Genomic DNA, 20,434 nt, shown 5'->3' with positions numbered 1-20,434 from the left:
TTTTACCGATATAGGTTCTGTTACTAATTTTTCAGAAGCACATATTTTACATAAAGATAAATTATGCCTGTGTTTTATTTCCTTTTATTTAATCACTGGTGATGTTGAGTTCTTATAAGTATTTTGTGACCAGTGTATTTAAAAAGTAAGTGTTTATGCTCTTTGCTCATGTCTTCTCCTGAATTAATAATGTTTTCCTAATTGACTTATGAAAGTTTCTAACATATAAAGATTAAAAAAAATTAGGCACAAGATCTCAGAGTATAAGTGTCACCCCAGCCATTCTCACCCAAGCCTTGTAATAACTAATAACAAGTGGCTTATTTGGGAAATATTTTAAAATATGTGTCTGACAAGTAAATCCTCATAGGTCTCAAAGCAAAATAATTACTCCCAAACCTGTAAGTCAATATCTTTATTTTTATTTGCTAATTTTCTTTGAAAAATCCTAACAGTCACAGTGACATTTCCAGTTTAATTATTATTATTTCTCTTCCTATACTAAGCTAGTATACTAGTCTTAAATTTTTTGTTTATTTACTTTATTCTGGTAAAATATGCATAATATAAACTTTACCATTCTAACCATTTTTCTGTAAATAGTTCGTGACATTAAGTACATTTATAATCCTGTACAACCATCACCAACACCCATCTATCAGATTCATTTGTTGAATTGATTTTTTCCTCAAATGTTATATAGAGGTGGCATGTATGAGTAACGGGTGTTTTTGCAAATATGGTATCGAAATATTGGGATTCTCATAAGATTTCTCGAGGAAAGTTAAAAGAATTAAGTTAAAAAGAGCTATATGAGTGAATTAGGATACAAGGCCCAATAGTGGGCCCCTACAGTTCACCATTTAAATTAGGGGTAGCAAAAATCCCGTACCAGCTGCTTCTTGTCATGAAATTATTTTTGTGGTAATCTTTCCTTTTAAATCTGTGCAGAGTTTATTCCAAACATTAAGGACCCTTCTTGTCATGAAATTATTTTTGTGGTAATCTTTCCTTTTAAATCTGCCACTACTCTGTTCCCACTGAATCTCAAAGTCTTTCTCCATAAAGTATTCCAGGCATTATCATAACTAATTACAACTGGCCCACAGGATGAAACCTATTTACCATCTCCATACAGAAAATGTGTCTCCATACAGAAAATTACTTTCTGTTACCTAACAGAAAGTAATCATCTGGACTGCTTTGGGTCTGCCAAAGTTCCAACATGTACATTAGCACATTACACATGCAGTGGTAGAAAACTCTTCAGTACAGGAATGTCACAAGGAAAGTTCTTTAGCATGTAAATCATCACCAAAAAAAAAAAAAAAATTCTTCTTACCTGGGTAGGAATACACTTTCCACCACATAGAAGTCTTGCATGAGTACATCTCGGTCTGGCTTGGAAGTGAGATTACCCACTGTGTATCCTATTCCCAACTGAATAGCACCTCTGATAGCAGATGATGCAGTCTGCAAAAAAACAAAACAAAAATCCTGGGTCTCAGTTAGCCTTAATAGCTGGGGCAAGCAGCGAAAAGTGGACTTAGATTTTTGTTTTTGTTCCTAAGGCAACAAGAAGGGTGGGTTTAGAAGGATGATCGGTTGCTTCTTTTGAGAGAGTTTATTCCAAACATTAAGGACCCTTCTTGTCATGAAATTATTTTTGTGGTAATCTTTCCTACCAACGTTCCTAAAGTCAAATTATAGTCCTGAATCTCCATCTTTCTTTTATTAAGAACTTAGAAACTTGGTAGAACACTTTCAATATGTAGCATGATAATATCTACCAAAGGATAAATGGCACAGTAGTATTTTAAAAAAATAAATCCTATTTCATACTTATGGATCAGAAAGAGTATTTTATCTTCACAAATGAGAGAGAAAAAATAATTCAAGTCTGGAATACACGCAGTTTAATTTGGAAATTGCTTAATAGTCTTGCCATAGATCCATATCAAATTTTCCTACCTTAATCTGTGATAAAACATATAGCATTGGAACACCAATATTTCCAATTTACTACTTTTCTAATATCATTCAATAATTGACATGTTAACTTGGGGAATAACTGCCACATATATATGTTTATGTGTGTATGTGTATAGTTTTAACCAACATAATAGGAGAAAATAGCAGAATAACTCACTTTAGGAAAATTAGAATATATTCTTCTTAATGGTGCAAGTATGTCATATTTTTATGCCTTGCAGTGCCTAATGTAGTACTGTGTACACAGTGGGAGCCAAATAAATACTTTAATCAGTGGTTCTCAACCAAGGATACACTGCATTTTCTGAAGACATTTTTTGGTTTTCATAACTGGTGATAGTGGTGTTTCTACTGACATGCAGTAGGGAGAAGGGCAGAGATGGTGCTAAACATCCTATAATGCACAGGATAGCTTCTCATAGTAAAGAAGTATGTAGCCCAAATATCGATAGTACTGAGGTTAAGAAACCTTGACTTAAATGAATGTAATATAGTCTATTTTATAGAAAGAATACTTTCTTTCTAACATTTTCACTTAGCAAATTCAATACCCATCTCCAGCTCCCTATATGCTTTATTTTTTAAAATTTCTTCACACTTTTAACATCAAAGGACATATCTCTCTTCTTGAAAAAAATGTATCCTCTTGATTTCTATGATAAACATGGTCTTTGGACGTCTACCTTTTCTAATGGTCTCTCATTTCTTCACTGACTTCCCATATTTGCTGTAATTGTAGTGTCCCTAAAAGGTTGTTCGTTGATCCTCAGATTTCTTTAATTATATAGATAATCCATTCTTAATGGCTTCAAAAGCTGTCTCTATGCATATGACTCTCAGATCTTTTAAACCTATTTGGATGTTTTTCTATCATCACAAACACAGTAGATACAGAACCAAACTAATATCTTACAATATCTTCCACCCCACCCCCAAGACTTGTTTTCCTTAGACACTGTAATCCTCAGTGACCTAAGTTTGAACTCCAAACAAATAACATCTAGCACAGAGCTAGGTCCCCAATTAACACTTTTTGACATCACCTGAAACGGCCACGATCAATCAGTCCTGCTCGGTCACCTCTACCATCACTTTCCCATCGAGTCAAATTAAATTAAATTTTGTCTCACTACAGGATTGCAAACTAGCAAGGCTGTAGTGAGTCAAAATTTAATTTAGTTGTTTTGCTTATTCCACTGCAAATATTACATCACTCTTAGTCTGAGGACAACTACCTACTCTCCTCCTTGCAGGAAGTAAAATAATATCTTGTTTTTTTTTTTTCCCCACATGCCTTTTTACTTAAGATCTGAGGCAATAAGATGGCAAAAGACTGAGACTCAAGCCCACAGTACAGCTAGTGCTTAAAAAACTTTTGCTATTTTAATATTCCTTCTGAGATCTGCAATGGCATCAGTGACCTTTTGTACCAATAGCACTGACTTCTGAAGGCTGACGTGATTTTCCTCACTTTAACTTCGCATAAAAATTCCAAAGACATCTCTTCTCCTATCCATCACTAAGAGCGGATGGCACAAGATGTGACATCAGCACTTTCCAGAAGACCCAACACCCCAAAACATTCTGTTCCAGACCTATCAATAGACTCACATACTCTCAAAGTGCTTTTCTCTGCCCACACCCCACCTGCCTCTGCTTTCTGGAACTACCTGTATTCCTGCTTAATTTAGTCATTTAACACTTCTTGGGCTGCAACACCTGTCAACAGATGGAGTACCCAATTCTTTGTCGACCCCCCACCCTGACTCTCAGCAATAGAAAGTGGTTTAAGTTGTAGGAGTCTATACCTGGTGTTTTCAAACTTTAAAAAGCATGAGAATACTGTGTCAAAACAGATAGAAGGCAAAATTACTAAGGTAGTAAAAAGATCAGTGGTTGCCACAAGTTGGGGAAGAGGAGGGATAAATAGGCAGAACACAGGATTTTCAGGGTACGGAAAATATGCTGATACTATAATGGTAGACACAAGTCATTATATATTTGTCTAAACTCATAGAACGTACAACACCAAGAATGACCCATAATGTAAACTATAGACTTTGGGTGATTGTGACGTGTCAGTGCAGGTTGTAACAAATGCACAATTTTGGTGGGGGAGTTGATAATGGGGGAAGCTGTGCCTGTGTAAGGGCAGAGGCTATATGGGAAATCTCTGCACCTTCCTCTCAATTTTTATCAACCTACAACAAGTCTGAAAAAGAAAGTCTATGGGTATTAAAAACTGAAACCAAAACCAAAATACTGTTCAGTTGCATCCCTAAAATTTCTGATTGAGAAGGTCTGAGGTGAGGCTTGAGAATTTGCTCTGGTTCTAAAGGGCACTGAAAAAAAAAATCTTTCTATAGTATAATATTACATTTTGAGTCCTTGAAGGAATCAGATTTTGGGAAGGACCCTGTTGACATGTTTTGTTAAACCAAAAAACAAACTTGTAATACTTTTACTTTCCTTTCAGGCTCCTTAAAATTCAAGGGTTCTTATGGGAGAAATAATGGAAATTGTAATAAAAGTTGATCTTTTTTGATCACTATTTGTACCAGGCACTTGATATATATGGATAGCAGCCACAATTATTATCACAATCTCTCATAATCATAGCACATACATATATAGTGTTTACTAAATGGCAGGCACGGTTTTAAGTGCTTTTGGTTATATAAACTATTTTATTCTCACAATGAGTCTATAAGGTAGGAACTATTGTTATATCCATGTTACTGACTCAGAAAGGTTTAGTAACTTACACTAGGTCACACGGCTAGTGAAGAGGTGGAGGCGAGACTTACACCTGGGAATTCTGGCTTTAGGGTGCAGGTTATAAACAAGTACACTGCTGCCTCTGTGGGCATCTCTGAACTTATTTAACCCTTTCAAAGACTGAAAATTAGCTATGATCCTACTCATTTTACAGGTGAAGGATTTAAGGTTCAAGAAGGTTAAATGACTTGTCCCAGTCGCACTGTCAATGTGTGGTAGAATGTGGCTATGAAGCCCATGCTACTTACACATCTGTTTTTTTTTTCCAAAATGAGCCTAAAATCAAAGTCAAAGGTTCTCTTTTAAGTCTGGCTGTTTGACCCCAGTAAAGGTAGCAGCTTTGTGGAAGCCATTCCTTTTGATGAAATAGGAATAAAATGTTTTACTTGACTCTAATTACACCCAACCATGGGTAAGCCCAAGAAAAACAAGCTTGTAAACCACTTGGTAAACCAGTATAAACACCGCTGTTAATGTAATTACTAGCAGCATGGGGAGGTATAAACAAAAGGAGCTATTTTATTGCCACAGGGTGAATGATGCCTCGAGATTTCCTTCTCTCCATCCCCATGTAAAATTAAATGCTTCAGCACTGATGTATTGGGTATAATTAAAAAGCATCCTGTCTACTTCATGGCAATGTGTGGTTGTGCTCACTGTGGCATGTGGTTTCTTGAGTCACAGGAGTAAAGGCCCCATCTTCTGACATTTTCCCATTAGACATGGCAGGCGGGTAGCTGATGCTGTATTATTTTCTACCCCAACCACTCTTAAGCAAGATGGCTTTAAAACTGTAAAACTGAAATGCTACCTGGAGTGTCTCTCACTGGCAGATTAGTAAGTCATAATGATAAGGAACCTTTTGTGTACAGCTGGTGGTTGCTCTGCTCTAACCAGCAGTTCTTTCCCTGTAAACTCAGGGCCACGGTCCTCTCCTCCTTTTTCAGAGATACCCACCAGCAAGCCTGCAGTGAGTCAAAATTTGACTGTCAAAGTCTTTATATGCACACTCAGCCCTTCCAATTTTCTCTGCATGGCTTTGCGTAGGCTCTCAAAGTGCTGGGACATTATTTCCCTTTCTAATACTCCAGAGGGGACCTGCGACTCCTTTAAAACATATAGCTCTAGATTTCAGAACACAGAAAAGCAGAGTCTATTTAATTTAGGATTTTTCAAAGCCTACGTAGAGGCAACATTCTGCCTGGATACTAGAAAAACCTCTAAAGCATTTGATACTTGGAGAGAGAACCATATAATATCACAAAAGCAAACCAGAAACATTTACTTCCATAGCTTCTCTTTACTAATGCAAACTTATTCGGGCTTGATGGTAATACTAAGAGGAAAATTAATGTCAGCTTGCATTGGTGTAATACAATATGTTATTAGAAACACTATTTTTGAATGATTGCATTTGATCATCTCAATTGTTATGTAGGGAGGGTTTATAATGCCCATTTTATAGATAAACAGACCGTGGCTTTGGGATATTAACTTGATCTAAATCCCTTGGCTAGGGTGTGATGGAGCCATGAATGATCGTCTGGTCTGGAAGGCCCCTCCCCCAGTTCAGCGCTCTATCATTGCACATTGCTTTAGTTGCCTGAATTTCCTCTGCTAGAGAAGAATCTGAAGACATTAGGGAAGCAATGATCCTGACAACAGAAAGATTTTAATGATCTTACATTAGTTACAGGAAACTGCTTTCTACAGTACAATGTCTATGAAATTAGATCACTTAATATGCCATCTGATATCACTGACTTTAAAAGGAAGTATTAAAGTATTTCATGTCAACAGTATTTTTCTAAGGTATTCTGGTGAACTAATTATGAGATTATAGCTAATATATATGTTGCCAGCAAGATTTTTTTTGAAAAGTAAAGATATAATCGTGTTACTACTTTGCTTGAAACCCTCTAATGGTCCCTAGTACCCTCACCTAGTACCCAAACCACTTAGCTTGATACAAAAGCCCATCTTATAATATTATACTCTCCTTATCTCCTTCTGACTCCCGCATCCCAAAATAAAGAAAAATCCCAAACACACACACTCTATCCTTTGAGCAAGCCGACCTTATAAAGTAAACAAAGCCCTAACAACCACATATGAAATGTTCTGCTTATGTATTTTTCCCAAGGAAGGGGGTCCAATGCTTTCTCTTTTTCTCAAAAGGTCCATTTTCACCAAACCACATGTGGGTCTAGAGTCTAATTCTAAATTAGAGATGTTCATTGGCAAGGCACCATAGACTAGGCCATAAAAACAAAAGGTTCAGTAAAAGCTCTTCAAAGCAAGAGGCCATGCTTGTCTGGCCGGGAAACCTCTACCCCTCTCCCTCATTTCCATAGCTCAAGTTCAGCTCCAGGTTCTCCCTCCCATCACTGAACTTATACTCAGTGAAGAAAGCATAGGCCCTTATTTGTCTCAAGGGTGGAATTAAGGAAAAAGAGAGACTGCATGAAACTTGTTGTAGGATTATGGAAATAGCAGAGTTTGCAGGTAGGCAAGCCTAATTTCTTCTCAAAGGAAGTGGGACCACTTTTAGCCTCTAGGCTTCTCAAACCATTTTCAGTCCCTCCTTGTGCTAGTTTTCTGTAACTGCTGAAACAAATTAGCACAAATTTAGTGTCTTCAAACAAACATTATCTTACAGTTTGGGAGGTCAGAAGTTCTGAAATCAAGGTGCTGGAAGGGCTGTGTTCTTCTGCAGGCTCTAGGGAAGAATCCATTTTCTTGCCTTTTTAAGCTTCTAGAGGCCAGTCACATTCCTTAACTTCTGGCTCCTTCCTCATCTTCAAAGCCGATGGCATCTTCAAATCTGTCTTCTCTAAATCTCTTCCAATCTCTCTCAATCTTTTTGTTAATGCATCTGCTTCTTTGACCCTCAGGCCTCCCTCTTATACAGACCCTTGTGATTACACTGGGTTCACCTGAATAGTCCAGGCTATCACCCCATCTTGAGATCCTTAACTTAATTACACCTGCAAATCCCCTTTAAGCATGTAAGGCAACACATTCACAGGTTCTAGGGATTAGGACGTGGTAGGGCTCCATTATTCTGCGCTCCACACTCCTCTATTTCAATATCGACTCCAGCATTTTTTTCCAAGGTTGCCTCAGGCAAAGAGAAAAGCTCCCTTCAGAGCTCCAGTCAGGTGCTGTTCATTAATTTAACAAGGATCTGAGAAATTTCTGTGAGTTAGGCATTGTGCTTGGTGTTGGGGAAATCATGAAACCAAAAAAAGGACATGGTGCTTGTTCTCGCGGGAGCTTCTCGTCTAGCAGGGGAAAGAGAGAGTAAGCGAAGACACATACACATAATAATTGTTGTCAGTGCTATAAACAATAGGGTAATGTGACTGAGGTCAAAATGGTGGAGATTCATTTTAAAATGGTAGCATTAGGAGAGGTCTAGCTGAGGAATGATATGTAGGCAAAAGGTAAGTATGGGCCAGATCATATCAACAAAGGCTGGCTGTGTTCCCACCCCATGCTAGGTACTCTTCTACAAACTGGGGATACAGAAGTGACCTGGCCAGAGTCCTTGCCCTCAAGGAATTGTGAGTCACATAGGAGGTTAGGGGAATCGATTTTGAGGCATAGAAAAGCAGCAGTTCAGGGACCTTAAATTATAAATAAATTATGGTAGGCAACAGGGAGAGCATCAGAATTGGAGGCTGGAAAGATAGGATGGATCTAGAACTAGGCCTTATGGGCCATGCTCAGGGTTTGATCTGTTTTAATAAGGGAGCTGCATTATAATTTGAAAAGGCTCACTCTGGCTGCTGAGTGGAGAACAGATTGGAGGGAATACATGAAGGAAAGTGATTAGGAGGCAGTTGTAGTTCATGTTGAGATGTGAATGCCTTAGAGTAGGGTGATGAGCAGGAAGATCTACAGAGTAGAATTTGAGGTATATTTTGGAAGGAGATAAGCAGGACTTGCTATGAGCTACGAATAAGGGAGAAAAAAGTACTAAAACGACTCCTGGTGTTTTCCTTGAGCGAATGAGAGCTCTGAGGTTGCTTTACTGAGCTGGGGAGATTGAAGGAGGAACACATTTTGGGGAGAAGATTAAGTTTCATTTGAGAGGCCAATGAGACATCCAAATGGAGATGTCAAGAGACAAGTCTGGAGCTTAGAATAGAGGTTTGGGTTGAAATTTTGAATATAAGTGTTTTCAGCATATAAATGGCATGGAAAACCAAAGTAATCTGAAGAGAGGGTGGAAATATTTTAGAAGGCCCCGAGCATGGTCAACACTTAGGGGTTAGGCAGAGGAAGGAGAACCTTGGGAAGAGATTTAAGATTGACTGAAAGAGCAGGAAGAAAATCAGGAAACCATGGTTTCAGGAAAACCAGGAAAAGAGAATTTAAAGAAAGGAGTGACAACAGTCTCAATGAGTGGCTCTTTCATTTGATAATATGGATTTATTTACAACTTGAGAGACTTTCTAAAGCTGTGTGTCAAATTCTCTATTCTTTTCTCATTCATATCATTGACTCATATATAAGTCCAAGTCTAGATCTAGAATATTTGACAAAGTTATTTGATAAACTCTAGTCAAATTATGGCTTCATTTAAACTGTATTTTAAAAATGTTCTATAACCTAAAATATATTAAGTTAAAAAAGCAGGATATAAAATACATGTAATAAAATGTAAAAAGGAAAAACTCATAAATGTATTTATATACACCCACGAAGAAAAACAGGACAGGAAGGAAATATATTAAACTATATGATTATCTCTGGGTGGTGTGACATTGGGTGATTTTTATTTTCAAGCCTCATACTTCTCAGATTTTCTAAACTTTGTTATATGTAGGAAAGGAAACATCCTCTAGTGAAGGTACTATGTTTTCTACAATCTAATTCCTGCTAATGCTAACTGCAATAATAAAATACATTTTGAGGGATAACAAAGGCATGTTTGGGATTGGCTCATCTTTTTATCTTTTTCTTTTAGGTCAAGGCCTTCAAGGCTATAAACCCATGTAACTGTTATACTCTTATGAAGTGCAATCATGATCAACTTTATTTTTGTCTCCCACTGTCCCTCGAAATTTATTCTTAGATCAGCCCCTGCTCTAGGATGAAATGTAGGGCAGGTCAATGAATCTTCTGGTGACTCTGAGGATAAAAGGTCTTTTGTTCATTTCTAGTTATGGATCATTAAAAATGGTCTCAATTGGGGGTTTGTATGTCTAGTCCACTAATAACACAAACTTTAAGTATACTTTCAGTAGGCATCTCCTCTTCCCCTACATGCCTGGCACAAGCTGGCCACCAGCAGTGAGAAGGATTGGGGGGACTTCTTTCCTCTTTTCTGACTGCTGGCTGGAAGCAGAACAGGTCTTGCTTCAGGAGTACAGTTAAGACGTTCTGGACACTCATAGAGACTTGCTATATATCTCCCTCTCGTGAGATGCTTTCATAGGATCTGCAGGTATCCCCTCCAAAAGGCAGTTGCATTCTCACCTTTAGGAGAACACAGCCCTGGCTGGCCATTCCATTCCAAGGTCTTCACTTAGGCTCAGAGATGATCACATGTCAGCTTAATCTCTATCTCATGTCCTCAACTGTTCACATATCATTTATGCTGAAACTCTGGGAGTTGACAGTCAGTCCCCACTACCAACACACTTCATCAGAACCCCCTCTTAGCTTTGCCGCCATAGGAGCAGCTCACCAAGAATTCTTCTGTTCTTCCAATTTCCCAGAAAATACTATGATCTATTGCATCCACCAGGCTCCAGGGAACACATATCACGCTCTTCACTGGTCTCACCGAAGCCTTCTTCCCAGTGCTTTACATGATGGGCAGACACTCACCCAATATTCCACCTAGTGGGAGTTACTCATGACATAGCAACACCTCTCTCCAAAATTCCTTTTCTAGCATCCATATTTCACAGTGGGCCAGGCAAGATCTTTCATGGACCCCAGGTTATACTAAACTGGACTTAGATCATCTCTTTCCCCAAGTTCTTCATGGCGGGCTGGCACCTGACCTTGGAATGGGATTAAAATACTTCCACCTTTTCACTGTGTAGTGTCCTGGACTGATTCACGGGTCCTGCTGATAACTTGGAGTTTGGGTCAGCTGCACTAATAAGTGAGGTGGAATGCTCACTAACCATTCTACCTGCCACAGGACTACCAGACTCATGATTCTTGGGCTTTAAAGAAAATATACCACCTTCTAGCTTAATAACTTTCATTGTTTTTTGTTTGACTCTCTGTAGAAATGAATCTAAATTTCTTGCTTGGCTTCTAGGATTTTCTACAATTTAATCCCTAATGCTAACTGCGAAAACAAAGCCCAAATGCTAACTTTTGTAAAAAACAAAACAAAACACCCCTGAAATTAGGTGTTTTAATTCAATACAAGTTTATTTCTTAATCAAGAATAGCCCCCTGTGGGTGTCCCTGATTGGTGTCCTTTCCTCTGTTGGGTTATATCCTTGTGGGAGACTCTGATATCCCCTAGGGTCTCAGAGTCCTCCAAATGCAGCTGGCTGATAGGAGAAGCAGAAATGGTAGAGGAACAGCCACTTCTTACTTCTTACTACTTTGTCAGAAATCATAGTGCAGGATATACACCCCAGGTCTGCTCCTCAAGCCTTCTCCATGCTTCTCTGTGTCCTGGGACGTTACGTTAGCTATGTTAAAGGGCTTCCTAGCCCTCTGGCTTCCAGTTGCGTTTGGCCAATAGGACACCCATATGGAAGATTGAAGAGAGGTTCGAAAGTGACATAAGGGTGTTTACTCCCTTCCTTCTCTTCCTGTGGGTTCGACTCAGACTGGTGTGTCCTTCTAAATGTTACAGCTCCTTTCCTGTGCGCCTCTCCAGATGACTCCTATTTTGTGTCCTAGAATCTGTACCATTCTCTTACTTCCAGGCCTAAGGGAGGTAAGAGGGTATGTTCTGACCTCAAAAGACTGTACTATCACTTGTGATTTCCTTATACTCATCCCACATCTTTGCAAACAGTTCCTTTCTTAAACTCTCTGCAATTAGTCAATTTGAGTGTGCCATTACTGTGCAGACTCTCTAGATAAAGACCCACTTATAGTCCATTAGCAAGGATGAGTCACATGGCCTCACCGAGATACAAGGAGGGCTAGCTGCTTTCCAGCTCCAGCTTTGCTGTGGAAGAGGGATCACAAATTCTGATGGATAGGTTCTTGTCTTGGCCACACCACAGATCCCACTGCCTGTACACAAATTCACAACTTTAGCTGAAATATCTCGCTTAAACTTGCCTTGTGATTCCTAGTCTCTGCACACACTGATCTCCAATGCCTTTGATGTGGTCCTTCTCCATTCCCCTCAGGTTTCCTACCTACTCTTCTAGATCCAGTTCTACCATTAGTCTCTTTATACAGTCATAGTTCATACGGCAGCTGACATAATTACAACATTCTCACAGTATGAGTGGTTTCATAAACGACTTTTGAGGTATTCTGTTACTTTTATGGCTGGCAACTACTTTTATGATACAATTTCTGCAACCATTTACATTTTCAAAAATAAGAATACTGCAGTACCAGTATAATGATGCCCACCCCTGTGCCTGCATGGACCACCTATGTGGTGAAATTACCTCATAACAAGGTCATTCTGATCCACTAGGCACTAAACAACCTTGGAAGAAGCCCAAGACAGATTTACTTTATATTTAATTTTCCCTAATTCTAAGTACCCTTTTAACAAGATCCCAGTGTATCCACTTGTTTGAAGGAAGATTTAATTTTCTAAATGTACTAGAAAAGGCAGAACAAAGGTGTTTCATGGCTTCTTTTTATATGATTGGCAGTGAAGCACATACTTTCACTGGAATGGAAAAGCATATTAAGCAAAAACTTTTTATTACCAGAAAATATTGTACTCTTACGTATTCAACGGTGGTAAATTATTCACACTTAATAGCTCTTAGAAAAGATATGCCATCAGTTGCCGATTAAATTTTTGATTTAGGATAGAACAGCATTATGAATGCTGCCATATTAGTCTTTTAGAAATATTATAGCGTAGCTGACACATTTGTCATAAATGTGGTACAGTATAACACTATTCCTACACACTAGGGAAAAAATTTCATGTTGTATATTCAAATAAAAGTAGTATTTGATATACATATAAATTTAGATTCAAAAGATAAAAATAAGGATTGTTTTCTTATCCTTCTAGAATCAACAAAAAACAAATTTCACATAGAGTACTGTCTTTCTTGGCAAGGGAGTTGTCAATTTTAAAGGTAAAATATTATATCAATGCTAAGCCCTGTTTTGAAAGAATTAGCATAATATTTATGGCAGATATTATTAGCTGTCCCCAGTATCTATTTACCTTTCTTATTTAGCAGTTGTTCTCAATGAGGGTTGGTTTTGTTCCCCAGGGGACATGTGGCAGTGTCTGAAGACAATTTTGATTGTCACAACTGGGAAGTGCTGCTGACAGCTATTGGGTAGAGGCCAGGGATACTGCTAAGCACCCTCAATGTACTCCACACAACGAAGAATAATCCAGGCCCAAATGTAATAGTGCCAATGTTGAGAAACCCTGTTACGCAGTGACAGAAATTTTAATTGGGTATTCTCTTGTAGCCAGGTATAGTCATGTGACTAATTTCTGACCATTGAGATGTGATATGAAATGTGTCCAACTCCCAGGTCACACCCTTAACAGTAATGGTAGTGCCCTCTGCAGAGATGAGGACTAGAGATGAAGCAGCCCCCCTTGATCACATTTTGAAAGCAGTACATTGTGGACAACAGAAAAACAAGATAGAACCCTGGGCTCCTGATGACTCTACAGAGAAAGTAAAAACCTCTACACTGTTATGGGAAAGAGAAACAAACTTCAGCTTTGCTTAACCCACAGTCACTCTGGTTCTTGCTTCTACAAATAATTGAACCTATATTTCAAGTGCTTATAACCTATGAATTTATAACCAAACACTCTCTTCTTGAAAAGTAATGCAGATTCAAAAATACCACAAACTGAAAGAGAAATGTCTACACAGATAGCATCGCTTAATTTAAAAAGTTAAATTGTAACCCATGCTTACTGAGAAAAAGTCAAACAACTCTTAAATACAGAAAATAAAACACAAATGCCCCTCCTCAATCTTGCTCTTCATGGTTAACTAATATCACTTGTTTGGTGTGTGTCGTTCTGGATTTTTTTCTCTACACATAGAAAATATATGAACATATCTATAAATTAATAAAATTGGATTCAACTACAAATGCTCTCTGTGCTTTTCTTCTTACACACAGTATCCTTCCATGTCCAAATATTCTTATTATTTTTAATGGTTATATATATTTTCATAATTTGTATGTAGCACAACTGTTTTAATGACTCTCCTATTAGGGTTCTTATTCTTTCTTTTTAATAGCAAATAGTGTGTAATGGACATCCTTAACACTTATTTCTTGTGTATTTCTGCAGCATAGTTTCTTAGAAAAAGAATTTCTGAGTTAAAGGATAGGAATGCTTTTGATAGATACTGCCAAAAACATCTTCTAAAAGAGATTTCCTCGATTTAGCAACAGAGTTGAAGAGTGCCCTTGTTATCAAATGCTCACCAACACTGGTATATCATTAATATTGTTAATTTTTCCCAATCTTGCTGTTTTAGTTCACATTTTCCTGATCAGCAGAGAGGGAGATCTCTCTGTAAGTTCATTGTATTATTTGCCTTTAACTTCATAATTTTCATTTTTTATGGCTACATACTAATAACCATGCTCGATCATTTTATACCAATTAAAGTTAAACTGCATTTATAAAATAATCTCCATGGAGACTTTAAAACAATAGGACTCCATGCCGGTTCTTCAGAGTTTTTATTTATTGAAATTGTAAGCTCTCACAGTGCATAAACTGTGGCTATTCTTTATTATCTATCAAATAAAGTTCTTCTTTGCTCCGTTTTAGTGTAATAAAAAGTTTCACTTCTCTAGACAATTTTTAAAATTTGAAATAGTACTTTAGAAAACTCTATACCCATGTTTATAATGTTGTTTTTTCAATAACGAATAAGAAATGTACTCCTTAACTGGCTCACTGGGATAGGGGACTCCTGGAGAAACACATAACTGGGGGTGAGGTGGAGGTTGAGAAACACGCGTAGGCAGAGAGAGGTACAGAGAAACTGTACAAGTGCTTGTCTATCTGACCCTTTAGAGTCTTATACTAGGAAAGGAACTTGAGGAATAGCTTTTCTATAGTGAGAAGCAACTGGGTATCCTTAGCTGGATTTTTTCACATTATGGTAATATCTTTCTTTCCATTATCTCTGCTTCATTTCTTTTTTGGGGGAATGAATGTTGCACGCTGAGACCATGTTGCCATTCTACTAGCTGACTGGCATTTTCTGAGTACTTATTGTGATCCAGGCATTGTACTAAGTGCTGTAGAGGCGCCTTCTCCTTTCTATGCATATATCTTCATAACAACTATACAAGGAAGGTAGACTATTACTCCTGATATACCTAAAATGAAACTGATTCAGAAACACAAAGACGCTTACCCAAAACCACACAGTGAGGAAGTGACGAAGCTGGCCCTTAAACCCAGATCTGTTAACCTCAAGTCAATGCTCATAACCACCGCATCTGACAATTCTAACATCTGACATAGAAATAAGAGATATCAACTTTGCCAACTATACATTTCAATATAGCACAGGTCCAGCTAAATTCTATGGCTAGTTTCACTACTTGTTTCTTGGTGTGTGAGCCTATTTCCAGGCAATGCCAAGCCAGCTTATATTCTTTTTTTATTTTTTTTATTCTCCAAATCCATAGTTAAGTCTTTTTGCCCAGAGGTGTGGAGGTGGGTCAGGGTCAAAGCCAAGCATCACTCCTATAAGAGTTTCAGGCAACATTTTCACAGAACTCTGTCAGTTCAGGTACATGGAGTCATGGGTACCATTTGGAAGGCATACTAGATGGGAACAAAGTGATCAGGTTTCACTGTAAGGCTAGCACTTAAGGACATTTAATAAAGGAATTAAAATCTAGGCTTGTCTGTCAGCTTTATATAAGACATATATAGGACAATCAACTCCTCTCCACTCAAAGAAATCCTTCAGCAAACTCTACTCTCTCATCACTCTTTCTGGCCTTATATTACCCTCACCTACTTTGAGGGGTACCAACCCCTACCCCTGCCCTACATCTCCTGCCATGCCCCACCCTCAAGCTCCTACTGCATATGAATACAGACAGACACAGACAGACAGACAGACAGACAGACACACACACACACACACACACACACACACACACACACACACACACACACACACACACCCTGTAGTTTCTGGTTTAGGAGCGGGAGAGGATAATCACAACTCCTTCAGGGAGGCTTAGGTCTGCAGGGAAACAATATACTTCTGGAAATACCAGTGACATAAAAGAGCTTGTTGTTGTATCTTTTATTGCTTACCCCAAGAAACTTTGAACCTTTCCATTTAATTCCACTAACTGACTTCTTCAGTTTTTAAAAGAAGAATGCATTTAGTTAAGAAGGGGAAATAACCCAGTGCTATGATATGTTGGCAGGACCATCGGCTACTATTTTGCAGTTAATTAATTAAGGAGATAAATTCTCTGACTTCATAAAACAGGAGGGCTTAACTGCCCTCCATTTACCCAAAAAAAGAGGACAAAAACAGAAATGGAGCTTACTACTGGGCAGTGGTCACAATTTTTTTCCATTTGTGCCTCAATTTATATTACACTTAACTTTTTATAACTAAGTTTTGTAATCTGTAAAAAGTAGATTAAATAAGAAAAATAACAAATGGTATAGAAGGCCCAGAAGAACTAAAACTAGCTTAGCTTCCTTTTTTTTTTTTTTTTTTTTGCTTCTCTTTTCAAATCTTTCTCAGTTTAATTTTTTTCCCTTAATTCTCGTGGTAAATTCTTGATAGAGGGAACTTTATTTTTATAGATTTATATATTATATATATTATTCCTATGACATATACATATGGTATATGTTATATATGACATATACACACACACACACACACACATATATATATATATATATATATACACATCAGTTAGACATATGAGTAAGAGATGAGTAAGAGATATATCTCACCCATATACATGATATCATAATACGCATATAACATATACCATATGTATGTGTTTTAAGACTAAATAAAACTCATGGGATAAAAAGGCAAAGCTCAAGGATCCAGGAACTATAAGAAAGAGAAAGGGTTATGATTGCTAAATGAGACAGAATGATATATAAAACAAAATCAATTTTACAAACTAAAAATACAGTGATTTTTATAGATCAACAGTGAAAGGCATCATCTGCTAGTGATGAGCTGTTTCCCAGTCTTCAATCACTTTTCCATACGCGAGCCCTAAACACTCCTTATAGAACAGGACCAGCAGATGTGTTGACTAAAAAATGATGGATATTGATATGAAAAGAATGGTTTCTCTTTAAGTTTCTATGATCAAGCTGTCTTTTCTGAAAGAATGGGGAACGTAGATGCCCTCTTTTCACAATTAAATTATTTTAAATGATTGTAATAATAATTGCTAATGGTATTATTTCTACCTGCCTGGTAGCTCTGGCCATATTTCCAGAAAGTCACAGAAAAACAGTGTCAAGAGAGTTTTAATTAAACAAAAAGATCTGAAATGTTAATGCTTGTGTTTTTTTTTAAAAAAGGGGCTTTAAAATTTGGAACTTAGGTGTTTCCTGAATACAAAAGATTAGTTTTAAGCATTTAAAGGCTCCAATGTAACAATTTCTTTTGTAAGATACACTTATGCACTTGTATACTTATACAATATTCCCTTAGATTCTGCTGTAATTGTTTTAACTGCTTATTATACGCCTGGTCAAGTTATTTGCATTATTGATTTCTTACCACACCTTATTACCTCTGTTTTACAGATGAAGAAACTGATGTTCAGAAGGATTGCATACTTGAAAGGCAAATCCTAGTCATTTTTCATAAAAAGACTATCAAATGGAAATTTTCCTATGCCAGAGTCAATTTACATATTTTTCAAGAATGCCTATTATCAGGGTAAAGTATCAAAGTTGGGGGATAATTTTCAATATTGTGCACACTTTTAACTTTGGATTAAGCATTCTTTGCATATGTAACCTCTATGTTTCAAGATCTAGGATTACATTGCATTCAAGATGGGTTTTTATCTCCACATGCTTTGTCTTTTAGAACCATGGAATGCAGTTTCTAAAATTCTCTGAGAACACTGTACATTTGAACAAAAAACCCAGCCATTTGAGAGTTCAGGACTCTCTCATCTGTCTGCAGCTCCTTCGACTCACATCTGATGGCATTTCCTTACTTGACTTCTGGATCTATCCTTCCTGACCTTTAAAATAACTGTGGTTTTCTTGGTCCCAGAGGCTAGAATCATCCCTTCCACCAGGAAAGCATTTAGGTCTTTGGAATGGAAGCGCTATCAAAACCCAGCTGCACACCCAGGCTGCAGACAGATATGGAAGGGTCCCTGGGCAGGGGGCTGCTTGTCGACAAGGTGAATGTGATGCCCTGGCAGGGTCCAGTACCCACTCCCCATTCCCCGCATTCCTAAGAAGCAATGAGGTGTGGCCACAGCTTGGGCTCATGGGAGAAGCTTCTCCCAGATTCATTCCATGGCATCATGCTGCCATCTTACTGTCCCAGGCTCCCTCCCACTAAAGCTGAATGCTGCAGTAGATAGGTGACCAGGCCAGGACAAAAGTGAAAAGGCACTTGAATGGAGGCTCTGTGCTCTGCTCGGAACCAATTTTTGACCAAAGGTAGAAATAGAGAAGAAAAAGCATTCACAGATAATGACTACTACCCTCATTTAATAAGGTCCCTCCCATATTAATTTGCAAATATGGATAGACATTTGTGCTCAAATAACATAAAAATCTGAGTTTTGGGCCCATTCTGCTACCAGGGGGCCGAGATATTCTGAGAAAGTTACACGATATCACTGGGTCACAGTTTCCTCCTCTATAAAATGAAGGCATTTGCCTCTACGACTGCCAAAATTCCTTCCACACCTAAAATTCTATAAGTCTGCTTTCTAATTTCATTTATTTGTCTGTTGGAATGAAATACGATCACCAACCAGAAATCACTTCTTCTCTGAGGTTTAGCGCATTTCATTCCAACATTTTTTCTTGGCTTTTTTAAAAACTATAGTTCCTCCATTAAAAAACAACAGAAAGTAATTGCATTTTGTCTACTTTCGATTATAACTCTTCAAGTTAAGACTGACACAGAGAAAGGAGAACAGGGTAGTCATTTCTCAACTGCACATGCTTCACCCATGTGCAATTTCCAGAAGTACCAGCTGGGTAGGGGCTGGGAGGGCTGCTTACTGCTGTTTTGTCCTTTTCACTTGAACTTAAGGAGAGCATTATTAAATAGCTTTTGATGTTGCCTAAGGACATAAAAGTTGGTGTCAGAGCTACCAATAGACTAACCCCTAGTTCAGGATTCTTCCCACCAGAGCTCACCACCAGACTCTGACACTTTTCTAGATTGTTAGGTGATGTGACCATTCTCAGCAGGTTTCCTAAAACCTCTTGATTCCAACACACCAGTTTCCCAGTGGCCCCACCCAACATGGATCACTGGTGGCCCCAGCTAATGGATGACCAGCTACTACAGCACAAGTGAAAATGCCTGACCCATAGTCTATTGCTCAATAGAGGGGTGCTTCCTTCCTCCCTCCCTGGCACAGTTAGAGGAAACTGGTAGATTTCTGTAGCCCAGACCACTGATCCCATACACTCTCTCCAGCTATGCTAATCTGTCTGCCATCTAACCACAGTGAGCCTTGCTCGGTGCTCAACTCAGTGTTCGCTAAATGACTGAGCTGATGATATAAGATTGATAAAGACCATCTCACTACTAAGATTCTATGAGGTTCTGGAAACATCACTCCTGATGTGGGGGTTCTCTCTCTTCAGACCCTTAGCAGCCAATATTCAGGATGCACACAAGCAAGCAGTTCTCTGTCTAGAAGTTTATGTTATGATCTTTAGTATGTTCCTTGAGTCTGCTGTACAAAAGGCCTGGCTGATTCCTGACCCTGTCTTGACCTCTATCCCACACTTTCAGCCTCCTCTCCTCCAGGCCCACTTTGATAAGGCCTGTGCCTCTGTGAAACGTTCTCACCCTTCTTCCAGCATGAGTATCTGATACTTGGCTTTAGGTGGCTACATGGAGGCTCAATTAGAAACAGCTTGGCTTGTGAACTAGACATACCTGGTATACTATATGACTTGGGGGAAACCTACAGTCTGGCTGGCTAAGAGAATGGCTTCTTCAAGAGGAGCAGTGTTTCACTGTGAATTGAAGTAAATGAAAGCAGTCTCAGACTCTTCGATCAACTGCCACCAATCAGGGCTGCTAGACAACAGTGCAGGTGGTCCTGACACCAAGCACCACAGCTGCTCATACTTATGGGCTTGTGTGGTCAAAGGGAGTTATTTTCATGGGAGGGGAACCATCTGTCCTCAGTCCTATAAAAAGGGCATGATTGGAAATACCTGTGTCTCTACTGCGTGATTTAATTTGTTTGGAATTTAACCAATGAGGAAATTCCAAATAGTATGGAAATTTTCTTTGGG

At 38.3% G+C, this 20,434-nt stretch overlaps 1 protein-coding gene across 7 annotated transcripts in view; it reads right to left on the bottom strand.

Moving 5' to 3' along the window:
• Positions 1 to 20,434, bottom strand: part of PIP5K1B (phosphatidylinositol-4-phosphate 5-kinase type 1 beta) — a 285,086-nt gene that overhangs the window by 134,749 nt on the left and 129,903 nt on the right. For 5 of the 7 annotated variants that reach the window (XM_015594528.2, XM_015594529.2, XM_006918403.3 and 2 more), the window contains one exon: positions 1,343 to 1,473. The exons of the other annotated variants lie outside the window; for them this stretch is intronic. In XM_015594528.2, the coding sequence (XP_015450014.1) occupies positions 1,343 to 1,473 (131 nt within the window). The remainder of the gene's footprint in view (positions 1 to 1,342; positions 1,474 to 20,434) is intronic. 7 annotated transcript variants of the gene reach the window in all.

Source organism: Pteropus alecto, unplaced genomic scaffold (genome assembly GCF_000325575.1).
Source record: "Pteropus alecto unplaced genomic scaffold, ASM32557v1 scaffold95, whole genome shotgun sequence".
NCBI classification, from domain to species: Eukaryota; Metazoa; Chordata; class Mammalia; order Chiroptera; family Pteropodidae; genus Pteropus; species Pteropus alecto.
This window is presented reverse-complemented; position numbering and strand designations above follow the sequence as displayed.